The 13,709-nt window shown below is 37.5% G+C and overlaps 3 protein-coding genes across 7 annotated transcripts; all 3 read left to right on the top strand.

The window, feature by feature from the left end:
* The first annotated feature begins 38 nt into the window (after window positions 1–38).
* LOC148689858 (Radical SAM superfamily protein) lies at window positions 39–2,923 on the top strand. 2 transcript variants are annotated; one of them, XM_088687963.1, is made up of 9 exons: window positions 39–402; window positions 504–580; window positions 727–829; window positions 961–1,058; window positions 1,229–1,371; window positions 1,472–1,580; window positions 1,764–1,955; window positions 2,070–2,206; window positions 2,315–2,923. In XM_088687963.1, the coding sequence occupies exons 1-9, from the start codon at window positions 159–161 to the stop codon at window positions 2,601–2,603; spliced, it is 1,392 nt and encodes a 463-aa protein (XP_088544089.1). In that variant the 5' UTR covers window positions 39–158; the 3' UTR covers window positions 2,604–2,923. The 2 variants fall into 2 exon arrangements, with proteins under 2 accessions (XP_088544089.1, XP_088544090.1); XM_088687964.1 differs by having other exon boundaries at window positions 41–402; window positions 507–580.
* A 1,442-nt stretch (window positions 2,924–4,365) lies between these two features.
* Window positions 4,366–10,135, top strand: LOC137731774 (uncharacterized). Of its 4 annotated transcripts, none has more exons than XM_088687961.1 (19): window positions 4,369–4,679; window positions 5,817–5,854; window positions 5,945–5,967; window positions 6,299–6,405; window positions 6,493–6,541; window positions 6,628–6,712; window positions 7,024–7,114; window positions 7,352–7,390; window positions 7,545–7,612; window positions 7,716–7,778; window positions 7,985–8,040; window positions 8,124–8,197; window positions 8,302–8,394; window positions 8,478–8,579; window positions 8,714–8,794; window positions 8,888–8,979; window positions 9,117–9,132; window positions 9,579–9,698; window positions 9,791–10,135. In XM_088687961.1, exons 1-19 carry the CDS (start codon window positions 4,566–4,568, stop codon window positions 9,890–9,892), a joined length of 1,413 nt encoding a protein of 470 aa, XP_088544087.1. In that variant the 5' UTR covers window positions 4,369–4,565; the 3' UTR covers window positions 9,893–10,135. The 4 variants fall into 4 exon arrangements, 2 of the variants coding, with proteins under 2 accessions (XP_088544087.1, XP_088544086.1); XM_088687960.1 differs by having other exon boundaries at window positions 7,539–7,612; XR_015957884.1 differs by lacking the exon at window positions 9,117–9,132 and having other exon boundaries at window positions 4,366–4,679; window positions 7,539–7,612.
* A 91-nt stretch (window positions 10,136–10,226) lies between these two features.
* Window positions 10,227–12,695, top strand: LOC137730573 (serine/threonine-protein kinase 54-like). Its single transcript, XM_068469556.2, has 6 exons — window positions 10,227–10,871; window positions 10,968–11,089; window positions 11,218–11,405; window positions 11,530–11,704; window positions 11,933–12,067; window positions 12,182–12,695. The coding sequence occupies exons 1-6, from the start codon at window positions 10,544–10,546 to the stop codon at window positions 12,362–12,364; spliced, it is 1,131 nt and encodes a 376-aa protein (XP_068325657.2). The 5' UTR covers window positions 10,227–10,543; the 3' UTR covers window positions 12,365–12,695.
* Window positions 12,696–13,709: the final 1,014 nt, after the last annotated feature.

Below are 13,709 nucleotides of genomic sequence, written 5' to 3'. Positions count from 1 at the left end.
CAAAAGTCTCGAGAGTTGAACACTAGTGAAATATTCAGTTCTTTTAGACCAAAAATTTGCCTACACTAATTAATCCTCAAAACGGTGTCATTTTAAGTCTAATTTAAAGGTTTTGTATCCCGGGAACCTACTGGTTTACCGCTATCGTCCCGCGAGAGATGGGCTCTATGTGGTTGAGACGAATCCTGCTCAGCCCAACCTCTCTGCCGCCGCAGAAGCCTCCCATGGCCGCCTTGTTAACCCCTGCCACACTCCAAAACCCCATCTCCTCTCCCTTTCTGAAACCCTCGCCGGCATCTCTCACTCCTCTTGCCTCCTCCCACCGCCGCCTTCTCTCAACAGCCGCGTCCTGTTCTCCTCCACGTCCTCTCGTCTCTGTCGACGAAACTTCCTTCGAATCCGGTGAGCACACCTTTGTTTCTTCGAGCAGGCTCTTTAATTTCGATTTTTCTGTTCTGGGTTCATCTTCTTCTTAGCTCTGATTTCGTCTGCCCTCTGATCAGCAGGAGGTGAAAGGAATGGGATTACGAACCGGAGCTCGAAAGTGCTTCTCAAGGGCATGCGATACGATGAACTTGAAGTAATTCTTTATCATCTCACTGTTAATTGCCTATGTCACTTATGAATATTGCTCCCAAGTTTGAATCCCGCTCTCCGTAGATTAGATTAGTTTAGAATATCGTCTTGTCGAAAATGTGTTGCTTATGATTTGTAATGCATTGACAGAAATGGGTTCGGTCACATGGGTACAGGCCTGGCCAGGCTCTAATGCTATGGAAACGTATATACGGGAATGGTATTTGGGCGCATCACAGTGATCAACTAGAAGGTTTTTCCTACTACTTTTCCTTATCCTGTTAACCCAATTCCACTTGTTTGTGCTTTATTCAGTTTCCTCGTGAATCTTGATGTAATTTGATTTCCGGTCAATGAATTTCGCTCGCCATTTTTAATGCGTAGGCTTGAACAAAGATTTTAAGAAGATGTTGAGTAAGAGTGCTGAGTTCAAGGCATTGGCTTTGAAACAAGTTATTACCGCGGCTGATGGAACTCGAAAGGTACATGGATTCATTTCCTTATGTCCCCTGTATTGCTTAACTATCATCGTACGTGGTCTTACTCTACTCGGTTAAAACTGCTTTTGGGAATATCATATATGCCTTTAGAAAGTTACTAGCATTTCTTAGAGAACCTTCTCATTGATTATGAAACTCACAGGAGGTTTCAGATTCTGTTCACTTTGGAAGATGGATTGGTGATAGAAACTGTTGTCATACCTAGCGTCGCTAGTGATAGTCGTAGCAGGAATACTGTTTGCGTTTCGAGTCAAGTGGGCTGTGCCATGAATTGTCAATTCTGCTACACTGGCAGGTAAGCTTCATTCTTCTCCTCTAAGCTGTGAATTCTACGTTCTTTCAATTTCCGTAGCCCAGATAATCTGAATGTTGGTTCTAAATCCTTCCATTTTCAGGATGGGTCTAAGGAGGAACCTGACTGCAGCTGAGATTGTAGAGCAGGCTGTATTTGCACGGTCCTTGTTCACAAGTGAAGTTGGCGACATTACGAATGTTGTATTTATGGTAGGTTAGGAGTTCACAATACATTTTCACATGGATATACGTTTTTTTTCATTAACCAAAATAAGAAAATCCTAGTTCGTTTCTCTGTCATCTAGACCCAAGTAATTTACTGAACTGGCATTATTCATTAGGTATAACGGATACTTTCATCCTCTGATAATTCATATAAATTTAAATTTCTAGGGAATGGGAGAACCACTTCAGAACATTGACAATGTTCTTAAAGCTGCTGACATAATGCTACATGATCAAGGCCTATATTTCAGTCCTCGAAAGGTCACAGTTTCAACAAGTGGGCTGGTTCCCCAGATGAGGCGTTTCCTTAAGGAATCTAATTGTGCTTTAGCCGTTAGTTTGAATGCAACGACAGATGAGGTATTTACATTCATTTTATTTGAATTGGCAAACCACATGTCTATGTGGATAGAAGAACACACTTGTACACATTCGCACGGGGGTATAACCTTTGCACAAACATCACATCTGCAGGTCAGAAACTGGATCATGCCAATTAACCGGAAGTATAAATTAGGCTTGCTTCTTCAGACCCTTAGGGAGGAACTTCGCTTCAAGAATAACTACAAAGTTCTTTTTGAATATGTGATGCTTGCAGGAATAAATGACAAGTAAATTAGCTTTTCGACTTCCTGCTGTTTGACTCGAATATGTCGTATCTGAAGTTTCTTTTCTGTTGTTTGTTTTGGTGGTTTGACTCTGTTCTTGGCGTAATGCAGTGTGGAGGATGCGAAGAGGCTTGCTGATCTCGTTCAGGGAATTCCATGCAAGATCAACCTCCTCTCATTTAACCCTCATAGCGGATCCCAATTCAGACCAACCAGCGAGGAGAAGATGGTTGAGTTTCGGAATCTCTTGGCTGAGTTAGGGTGCCGTGTCTTCTTGCGGTCGAGTAGAGGTGATGATCAGATGGCTGCCTGTGGTCAGCTTGGCAATCCCGATGTGGTCCAAGCTCCCTTGCTTCGCGTACCCGAGCAATTCAAAATGGCAGTGGAAGTCTCTGCGTGATTCGATTATCTGAACATTATATTCCTAAATCCTCTGGATGAAGCATGCTAAGCACGTGTTAGTTTGACTGCTCTGCCCGGGACCTATCTCTTGTGGTGCACCGCGATGTAACTTCGTTACCTGGCCTTCTTGTTATTCACGTTTCGTGTCACCTTGTCCGGCAGATTCAAATTAGCTTTTGCTTGTATGCACATCCGCCTGAATGCCCGTCTTATTGGTTACCAGTTTAAGATATTCGACGTCTTCTCCGAACAGAAAATGTAACCTGTTTATTGTGCGAAACCCTTCTTAAGGAAATATTCTGAGTTTCTCCTATGAAAGTAAGTTCTCGTAAGGGCTTTTTAGTCAAAATGGTAACTGAAATTTGAATAACTCCTCATTTTGGTCTTTGAGATTTGAAATTAATAGAAGTAAGTTTGTTCACTATCAATCATTTTTGTCATTTCATGAAAAATTTCCATTAAATAAGGCTAAAATGACAAAAATACTTTCAATTTTTATCAAATCAATTGGCCTATTGTTTATTAAATTGAGGATATTTTTATCGTTTTGGTTCTTATCTAATATAATTTTTCATGGAATGACCAAAATGATTGATGATGGATAAACTTAGGGACCACTTCTATTGATTTCAAATCTCAGAGACTGAAGTGATGAGTTACGCAAATTTCAATGACCATTTTAGCTAAAATACCTTCTCATAATTATTTTTTCGCATGCTAAATACATGGAATATTGTGCGTTGATGGCAGATATTGCCCTCACCGCATTCCATACCTTCATCATTGCCCTGCACCCTTAAACCAAGGGATATGTCATGCCCTACATCTCCTAATCAGGGAAGCTTGTCTATATTTTGCCTACAAATGGAGGTCCAATCAAGAATCCATTCTCTCCACGATATTATCAAAGTGCAGAGACCAATTTTATCAAAAATTAAGAGTGTATGTGAAAGGTGAAAAAAGATACGAGGATAGCACCGTCTTTATTATAATAATGAGCTCATGTGAGTATAACTATGACTTTACCCTCTGAGTGACATTGATCCAGAAAAAAACTACACAGTATATAAGGCTTAAGTTTGGTTAAATGAACTCTCTTGAAGGTGCTAGATAGGTCGTTGTAACAGAATTATGAATGCAATTTTTATTTGATAAAAAGTATAATCTATAATATGCATTAAGATTAAATTTAAAAATTAGGCCATAATACGATTGCGGAATTGTGACTCCATTTTTCTTATACAACTTTTGACACGTATTTTTGTGGAGTCCACTCTATATTATAACCATATGATTATTGGATTAAGGGTTTAGCATTATTTGTCCGTACTCGTGAATTTTTGTTACAAATAAATGTCTTAATTAATTTGGATTTGTCCAATTTTTTTATAAGAATAATCTATAAATGATGTTCAAAAAGTTAAACGGTTTAGATCAAAAATATATTATAAAGTGGATTTCACAAAAATGTGCGTAAAAAATATGCAAAAAAAAAATGGAGCCACGTGTGACCCACGAAACCTAAGTAGCTAAGTAAGGAGCACGTTAATCACTTTTAAAAAGTAACTTCCTTCCACAAAGTAGGGATTAGCCGCTTCATTCCTTTTCTTTTACATTTTTTTAATAAAGTAACGTTTCCACTTTCTAAACAGTTGGCCACCTCTTCCACGCGCCGAAGAAGGCCCGTAGGGGCACGAAACTTTTTTTGGCGGCAACTCCTTTTTCATGCCAACACTCCAAGAATTTGGTGGCCATAAAATCTCCTCCAGTCCGTTCCCTCTTTCATTTTCGCATTTCCACTTCAACCGTCTCTCTCTCTCGCCTCCTCTCGTTCTCTCTCTACTTTCTCTTCAAATCCTAGCTTGCAGTCCAGATTCGAAATCGTTAGGTTTTAATTTCCGAGCTCCGGTGCTCTTCTTTCCTCTGTTAGCGTTCGAAGTACAGTAGCGGTGAACGAGCAATGGGAACGAGTGGGAAGGAAGACTCGGTGCAGTTCACCGATTACATCTATCAGGACCGGAGCTTGTCGAAGCATGTTCGCGATAACGTCCATGGAATCATCTATCTCGAGCCGGTATGTGCCTCGATTCCGCCGCTTAGTTTCGTTTTTGCGATTTCGCGTTATCTGTGATGATGTTGTTTTTCGTGTGTCATCTCTGTTTCGTGCCATTGTTCTCGGAAATGAGAATCGTAGATTTGAATTGAATACGAGAGCAGTTTGTTTTCGAATTTTGTGTTTTAAGGTCGCTGTTGTATCGAATAATGCGGTATCGATATCTTGCTGCAAGAAATGTTTGTTTTGGTTTTAGTTTAGTTTTCTGCTTTGATTTGGCTCGTAGTTTAGAGGAATGCATATTGTTTAATTAATTTCATATTCATATGTTTTGAGACTGTTAATTGCGATTTTAAGTTTAAAGCGATCGTATGCATCAGCTTTTCTGAAATCGCTGGCGTTGATTTCTGCTGTATTTAGATCATATTTCAGAGCATTAGGAAATTGTTTGATGAATTTAGATCGCAAATCATCTCGAGCATGTGAATCAAAACTTTTTGTTTTGGTAGATCAAGTTTGAAGTGAGTTATAGCTTTACAGGTAATATATTTGGACCTAAAGTTCTGATTTAAACTGATTGAGGTAAATTATTAGTAATTTTGTTGTCAACTAGTTGTTTTGTTCTATTTTCTGCTTCGGTTTAAGTTTCAGAGAAGACAGATTTTAGAACTGCTTGAGGATTTTAGGTTCACATGCTTTGGTGTAGAAGTAGAACTGAGACTGAAGATTTTGTATTCTGAGATTGAGGATTTTAGGTTTAGATGCTTGAAAATTCAAATAATAAAGTTCAAAGTCGAAGAAGCATAAATTCTCACATTAATAGTTAACAAGTGAAATCTAACTTTTGATAAATAATGGAAGTCGATAAATCATAGCGGATATGGAACAAATTGTCTTTTGTTGAATTTGCATTAGGCTTGGATTTGAGGTAATGATGTCTTAAGGCTCATCATTTGAAATTCAAATTCTCAAGTTTATTGTGATTTTTCATTTGGATATCTTGGGTAAAGTATTTAAATATGGATTTCTTTCACATTGACTTTTGTACTTGTACTTACCGTAAACATTACATTGCCTTCAACTTAGAATGTAAATTAACGAGTCATGGAAGTTATGTTAAATATCGTATCAAATGAATCTTTCTGTTGTTTGTTGCAGTTTTGCTTGAAGTTCATCGACACTGCACAGTTTCAGAGGCAAGTTTGATAATATTCTATGCAAGGGTCATTTTCTCTTGAGTAAATTTTTGGATTTCTTTTCCTGATATTGCTGTCATTTTTTTGCAGGCTCCGTGATCTTAAACAACTTGGTGAGTTGAACTTACTAAATGAATTAGCATTAAGAAATGTTAGATTTACAGATAATGGGGATATTAAATTTCTAGATATTAATTGTTGTAGATATGCTGACATAACCTATCTCTTTTCCCAACTTCTTGAGATAAGTTGAGTACCAGTTTCATTTTGTTTCTGACCAACGGGTGTGGGATTGTGTGTCTGTGTGTATAAGTACACATATTAAATGTTATCTAATATATCCTCATTGTTTGAAATCACCTTACTACATTCGTTTGTACCTGTTCTACCGATGTATTTCTATTCAATACTTCAGGTTTGATTTTAATCTTACTTCTGATCCAGGTCTGACAGACATGGTTTACCCTGGGGCTGTACATTCTCGGTTTGAGCATTCACTCGGGGTGTATTGGCTGGCTGGTGAAGCTATCAATAAACTTAAACTCTACCATGTAGGAATTTGTCATAACAGCCTAATCGTTCTCATTCTGCAATTTATGAATAAGAACTCATTCCTCTTTCATCTGCCATCCTTGTAGGGGGACCTCGAAATTGATTCTTTTGACAGGACAACAGTAAAACTTGCTGGTAATGAATCTGTACCTGCTGTAATAAATGCTTTTCTTCTTGTAACCTGGTCCCACATCTCTATTTTTTGTCAAATCTCTTTCTAGGACTACTGCATGATATCGGCCATGGGCCGTTCAGCCACATGTTCGAGCGCGAGTTTCTTCCTCGGGTTATTAACGGTTGCACATGGTGATTCTTACAATCTTCAAGTGAATTTAGCTCCATTTTTCTTGTACAGTAGAAGAAGACTGCATTTTACAAACTTAAACCTTTCTGAAACTAATATCACTGCTTTTCTGTTTCATTTATGACTTGCATATGCAACATGTCCATGTTCTTTAGGTAAGAGATACAGCACACGGATCTTTTCACTTTCTGTGAAATTAGTTTGTGGAATTTTATAGGGATACTTCATGGTTGTTTGGTGGTTGTAAATGGTATGTGTTTTTAGTCAGGATATCAAGTCCACTTTTAGGGTTATAACTTTGAATGCTTTCTAGGTCTCATGAGGAGATGTCTGTGAAAATGATCGACTACATTGTCGAAGAGAACAATATTGATATTGATCCTGCAGAGCTTAAAAGGGTGCAGGTTAGTTTGTTTTGCCATTACCATTATTTAGTGAATAGGATTGCATTGTGATATCCTTCCATGTATTCCTCATTGATGTCTTCATTTCTTTGCAACTTTTAACTGCTGAGATCACTTCAACTTCTGTACAATTCTTTGTTGGCTCAATATGGGTAAATGTGAATGCTGATGGATGCTTTATCGATAGTAATAATGGATTAGGATTTAATGTATTGGGAATGTAATGTATCTTTACAGGAACTGATCCGTGCTAGCTCCAACCATGGGGAACAGAATGTAAGTTATCATAAAGTTTAAGGCTCAAATTTTGAGATTTCTTCTAGTATCTCAGAACACCTTACAGACTACTTTTTCACTTTAATGCTCGCACTCTACATTGGATTCCTTTAGTATTTTATCCTTAGCCCTTTGCAATATGCTAAAAATGCAGAGTGTGACAAACAAGCGTTTCTTGTATGATATTGTTGCAAATGGGCGAACTGGAATAGATGTTGACAAGTAGGTCACTTGATTTCCTTTTATAGAAGGTCTGGCGTTTCATTTGGAAATTGCTACTTGTTATCTGACAATGCTAAGTGATACAGATGTCATCTCTCTACAGGTTTGATTACATGGTGCGTGACTCCCGAGCATGTGGTATAGGCTGTAGTTTTCAGTTCGAAAGGTATTTATAAGTTAACAATTCACGGAGCACTTAAATTCATTGAAGATCCATGACGTCCAGTACACTCAAAGTTTTGAAATTTCCATTTGTGTAGAAGTTTAAACTTGGTGGTTGTGTTATTTGTACAGACTTGATGTTTTGAAACTATTACTTTTCCCATACTGACGATTTTTGCTGGAACATATTTTTGTTCTTTCAAATTGCAGGCTGATGGAAACTATGAGAGTTATAGATGATGAGATATGTTATCGCGCTAGTGATTGTGAGTATGTATTGAATATTTTTTTGTCACTCTCGCAACGCAATCGTTATGGTTCTTTAAATTTTATTTGATATCTTGGGCAGATCTGACAGTCCACAAGCTCTTTGCTACTCGTGCCGATCTGCATCGAACCGTGTACACACATGCTAAAGTGAAGGTCAGAGATAGAACCAAAAAAATTTCGCTGAAGCATCAAAATTATAATGGTACTATAAATAGATTAACTTTCTGATCTGCCTCTGGACATCTATGTTTTCACAGGCTGTTGAACTCATGGCCATCGATGCTATGTGCCATGCAAATAGTGCTTTTAAAATTGCAGAATCAATTCAAAGCGCAGCTGAGTTTTGGAAGGTGCAAGTGCTTTGTCATTTAGCAGAGTTTTTTACTAAGGCTTTTATCATTGTACCACTAACGTTATCTGTGTTAATCTACAGTTGGATGACACAATTTTGAAGAGGATTGAAACTTCTGATGACCCTGAACTCAAGGAAGCTAAGGATTTGATCCATCGCATTCGAAGAAGGGATCTTTACCAGGTACCCTTATATGTCCACCCCACAAGAAATAGGTCCTGTAGTATTACATTATTTGCGTGTCTCAGATCTTAGCGTTTCCTAGCGTAATTTTATTAGGCAATCCAGTTTGTTACAATTTTTATTTGCTTTGGCAGTTCTGCAACGAGTATTCTGTTCCAAAGGAAAACCTAGAACATTTCAAAGACATCACGCCTAAAGACATAGTTTGTTCCCAGGTTCCAAATATATTTTTAGTTTCTTACATCTTCCTCTGCCCGTTATGCTTATCAAGTAGATACATGATACCTTGTGCCTAATTTTCCGTCCAGAATTCTGGTAGTGTTACACTCAAGGAAGAGGATGTTGCAGTCTGCACTGTTAAAATTGATTTGACTCATGGAAGGAAGAACCCTCTTGAAAGGTACCTTATACTCCTAAATCATATCATGATTATTATCAAGCCACTGCTTGTCTTCGTATAACATCATTAAATTTGCTTTTGGTAATTTTGTTTGACAAATAATTTGCTCTCCTTTATGCATGCACCTGCTCCTCCAGAATCAATTTTTTCAAGGTACTTTCGACCTACATATGGCTTGATGCCCCGTATTTTACTCATCTTTCAAGCCGCTGATTTAATGAATGAATAAACCTCGTAAACTGCATGATCGCTGCAATATGTGGCAACCGCAGTGCATATATACCGTAGAAGCAACTATCGAAAAGATTTTAGTGAATCGTCAAATTTAACCTGATCATAGTTTTAGCATTTGGACATACTGCTGATATTGAAATCTGTGGTGTGTTAAACTGTGGGGTTGTTGTGTACTTTTTGGCAATCATATTCTTCCGTTACTAATTTCCATGGTAGAACGAACGGATCTGGATATGAAATTGTCCTTGAAACAAGTTAACAGCTTGAGAATCTCTGTTATTTTTCTGAAATTCTTGAAGTAGACGGTACTTTCTTCCGTTGGTGGTTGAATTTTACGGTGTATTGACGGGCTTGATTTTTATCAGGATTATGAGAGTGCTCTACATGGTGAAAAGTTTCCGATCCAAGATGATCGCATAAGTCACTTGCTTCCAACATTCTATCAAGACAAGATAGTCAGGGTGTACGCGAAGAAGCCCGGACTGGTTCGCTTCTTAGTACATGCTGTGTTTGTTAACTTAATCGCAGATTCTGTATTAATTTCTTATGACTAACAAGTGATGATGTAATCAATCAGGTTGCAGCAGTTTCCGAGGCCTTTGAGAATTATCAGAAGATGATATACGGACGGACAGAACAGGTACATCCAACTCCTAAGAAGAAACAACGCAAAGCCTGATTTCGGAACATAACCACCGTGACCACCACCGTGACCAATGTGTATAAATCCTCATCGTATATCTGATTCATAAGGATACGTATTAGGTATACCGGTATACGTCTCGGCGCTACCACATATTTTGGATTTAGGAAATCTGCAACTTTGTAAAATCCACTATAAATCTACATTTAACAACTCTGTAACGATCCACATGCTGAAAAAAGCCATGAGAAAATATATAAATACAATATAATCTTTGCATCTCTCTCTCCCCCTTAATTCATTTTATATTTTACATAGTAATTTGCCATATTAGTAGAGAGAATTGTTTACGGAAAAATAATGAAATATAAAAGTTCTTGGGCTTGGATAAGTCTTTTGGCCCATAAAGGATACCAAAACTCCTGATGGGCCGGAAGGGTTTCTATCAATCACAAACAATCTAACTTTTTTAACAAAAGTCATTAGATTATTTGACCTTACAGAATCTAGTGGCTCTTATTCAGATGTGTAACCTGAATGTGAACGTTTAATGTGCATTGCAAAAGGAATACAAAAGGAAAAGAAACACCACCGACGAACAACTCTATATATACACAACTAGACCAGAAAATCCAACTTTTCGCAATTAAGTAGGCTACTGGCTCTCTCAGACTACTTGAAACAAACATGGAGGGCAAACGAGCAGGCTTTGGAAGTGGAAAGAAGGCTGCGGGCAATATCGACATACAAAGTTTGGACCACCAGTTGGCGAGGCATCTCGACCGACTGTGCTCGATGGAGAAGAAGAAGAAGGAGAAGACGAAAGAGTTGCTTGACGGCCAAGAAAGCCAAGTCATCAGAGACAACAACACCAGAGTTGTTGCGGCCATCAAGCCGGCAAAAGAGGAGGAGGAGTGGCAAATTGTGCCGGATAAACTGGTCGTGAAGCAAGTTTTCGCCCATGGAACGTTTGGTTCCGTCCATAGAGGCCTCTACGACGGCCAACAAGTCGCAGGTATATATATGTCGTAATTACTGATTACATCTGCTTAATTACTTCATGTTTATATGTGCATGGCTTAATTAATATTTTTCTTTCTTAATTAAACAGTCAAATTTTTGGAGTGGGGAGAAGAAGGCCAAAACACAAACGCTCAAATAGCTTCTTTGCAAAACGATTTTAGACGGGAGGTTTCTGTTTGGCATAAACTTGATCACCCCAACATTACCAAGGTACAAAAACCATTCAGTTTTTTTTTTTTTTCTTTTTCTTTCTTTCTTTTCCTTTTATACAATTAAATGTAAATTTTATTTTAATTTTTGTTATGTTATTAAAAAAATATTTAATTTTATTTTTCCAGTTCATTGGAGCTGCAACAAATACATCAAAACTAAAATCCCACAGTAAGGTAGAGATAAGCCCTAACTCCGCCTGCGTTATCGCGGAGTATCTTTCCGGCGGTACTCTAAAATCTCACCTCATAAAGCACCGGGAAAGGAAGCTGCCTCTAAAGACTGTCAAACAAATGGCACTTGATCTTGCTAGAGGGTATCACAAATTTCCCTACATACATATTTGTCTATGTAATTTGGCCTAATCTTCGTCAGTGTAATTTTATTAATTTTCTGCTATATATGAGAAATTAATGATATATGTGTTAATTTGCATGCAGGTTGAGTTACTTGCACAGCAAGAATATTGTTCATCGAGATGTGAAATCGGAAAACCTGCTTATTGACAAGGACGGTAGGGTAAAGATAGCGGATTTCGGTGTTGCTCGTTTCCAGTCTTCGAATTCAAGCGAGATGACAGGCTACACCGGCACACCTGGATACATGGCGCCTGAGGTAAGTTAATATTACCTGTACGGAAATTAAAAGTAGATATAAATGTTTCTGGGAATATTACTATATTCTGAATGTCCAGCATTATTGTTCGAATAAATTGCTTGTCCCCTTTAAACTCTATCCCTGTGGCCGAGTCAGTGTCAGCATTTTTTCTCATCCATTTATAAACTTTGAATTGTTGATTTGGTTTTGCAGTAATCTAACTAATACCAAATGTGTTAATTGCAGGTCATAGAAAATAAACCATATGACAAAAGATGTGACGTTTACAGCTTCGGAATTTGCTTATGGGAGATGTATCGCTGCGATATGCCATATCGTAACGTCGGATTCTCAGAATTGGCTTCAGCAGTTGTGAATGAAGTACGTACGTCTGTGTACATATCGTGTACAGAAGAATTTCAATAGCTCTATTTCTGTCTTTGTAATAATTCATGTAACGTTAAACTTACAATGCTTTGTTTTATTTGACTGCAGAATTTAAGACCAGTGATACCGAAGGGTTGCCCTAGCTCCTTAGCTAAAGTGATGAGCAGGTGCTGGGATTCAAAACCGAACAGAAGGCCAGAAATGGCAGAGGTTATCTCGATGCTGGAGGCAATTGACCTTTCAGAAAATAAAGGTTTGGGTTGCTTCTCCATCTTCAGCTGCAAACAGTAAGGCAAATCAATGGGAAAGTAAAACGGAGCTCCTACAGACCAAGAACTACGAGATCGCTCTTCATTCTGGGGCAAAGGAGGGAGGCGTACCCTTCGAAAGGAAGAAGGCGAAATTCTTTTTCCTTTCCAAACGAATTGTCAAATACACACATCTGTTCACCGGATTCAAGTCAGTATCCCATCCGCCGATTCATTCTTCATAGATATTTTAGAGAATATAAATGCAAATTCATGTCAAGAAAATCTACATATACTTGATACAATGAGTTCCTTGTCATGAACATTATGGATTGATAGTTATTCACTTATTTGTGAAACTTGAAATTGCTTTATCTATCTTTCCAAATCTCTAGTTTTTTTCTTCTTCATTTTTCTCCAATTTCAAAGTTAAAAAAAAACAACCAATCGAACATAATGACCTATTTTTATACTTTTTAAATTTTAAGAAAACCGAACTAAACCAAACCAAATAGTAACTTTAATTTGGTTTTTAATTTAGCTAAAAACCAAACCATATTAAAACGAACTCGCCCCTATTATTTACGGTCGTCTTAATGTTTAAGAAATTAACATTTGAATCTTTACCCAAAAAGGGCTGGGGACATTTTTAACCCATCAAGTTTGAAATCAATTTCAAAAAAAGTTTATGAGATGTTACTTTGTTCACAGTGCACCTTAACCCTTTATTTTGTTTTTGGTAACCTTTTGGACATTGTTTGATTTGCCTACTGCCAAATTTTGAAGCTGCATTTTCATTGTGGACAGGTCATCTTGTTCTTTTGTTTTTTTTTTTTTTTAGTTTAGTTTTTATGACTGATCTGTGTTGCTTCGGCAAATGATTTCTGTTGCTTATGCGATTTTGTAGCCTCGCTGTCTTGCGATGGTTTTGGTGCTTGGTATGTCACTCCTTGTCTATAAGGCATATCAATATCGGGATTTCTCGTTCTAATGGTCTGATTTATGTGATGGACGTATAAAGATTTAAAATTATTTGTAATTTGTGCTTATTACCTCCAGATTAATAAATTAATCACTGGAACATATGTATCCATTTGACATCCTTGTAAATGATTGGTTATAGTAATGAAATTCTATCGTTTATGTCCAAAAAAAAAAAATTTGCACATTTTGTTAAGTTGATTGTCTAATCAACCATAGTGCTCCTGTGTGCTTTTTACATGTACCAGTTGTTCCAAAAAATATACCCACATTTTATAGGTATGTCTTGCACTTACAGCGTCATTAGTTAATAGTTGTACTATGAACCTAAAATGTGTACATTAATAGAATGTCAAAACATCACAAGTAACATGAGAAAATTGAAAATTCCTTGTTCATTTTTTTTT

This window comes from Pyrus communis, chromosome 16, assembly GCF_041283825.1.
Source record: "Pyrus communis isolate YQ-2024b chromosome 16, ASM4128382v1, whole genome shotgun sequence".
Lineage (NCBI taxonomy): Eukaryota > Viridiplantae > Streptophyta > Magnoliopsida > Rosales > Rosaceae > Pyrus > Pyrus communis.
Note: the sequence above shows the minus strand (reverse complement) of the source record. Positions and strands in the feature narration are given on the sequence as shown.

Excerpts from the sequence above, each read along its gene's own strand:
- LOC148689858 (XM_088687963.1), top strand. The coding sequence starts at position 159 with ATGGGCTCTATGTGGTTGAGACGAATCCTGCTCAGCCCAACCTCTCTG. Across the intron at positions 403-503 it reads CGAAACTTCCTTCGAATCCG|CAGGAGGTGAAAGGAATGGG; the intron begins GTGAGCACACCT and ends CCCTCTGATCAG. Across the intron at positions 1,956-2,069 it reads TGAATGCAACGACAGATGAG|GTCAGAAACTGGATCATGCC; the intron begins GTATTTACATTC and ends TCACATCTGCAG.
- LOC137731774 (XM_088687960.1), top strand. The coding sequence starts at position 4,566 with ATGGGAACGAGTGGGAAGGAAGACTCGGTGCAGTTCACCGATTACATC. Across the intron at positions 6,542-6,627 it reads GACAACAGTAAAACTTGCTG|GACTACTGCATGATATCGGC; the intron begins GTAATGAATCTG and ends ATCTCTTTCTAG. Across the intron at positions 8,198-8,301 it reads ACACACATGCTAAAGTGAAG|GCTGTTGAACTCATGGCCAT; the intron begins GTCAGAGATAGA and ends ATGTTTTCACAG.
- LOC137730573 (XM_068469556.2), top strand. The coding sequence starts at position 10,544 with ATGGAGGGCAAACGAGCAGGCTTTGGAAGTGGAAAGAAGGCTGCGGGC. Across the intron at positions 11,090-11,217 it reads ATCACCCCAACATTACCAAG|TTCATTGGAGCTGCAACAAA; the intron begins GTACAAAAACCA and ends TTATTTTTCCAG. Across the intron at positions 11,705-11,932 it reads CTGGATACATGGCGCCTGAG|GTCATAGAAAATAAACCATA; the intron begins GTAAGTTAATAT and ends TGTTAATTGCAG.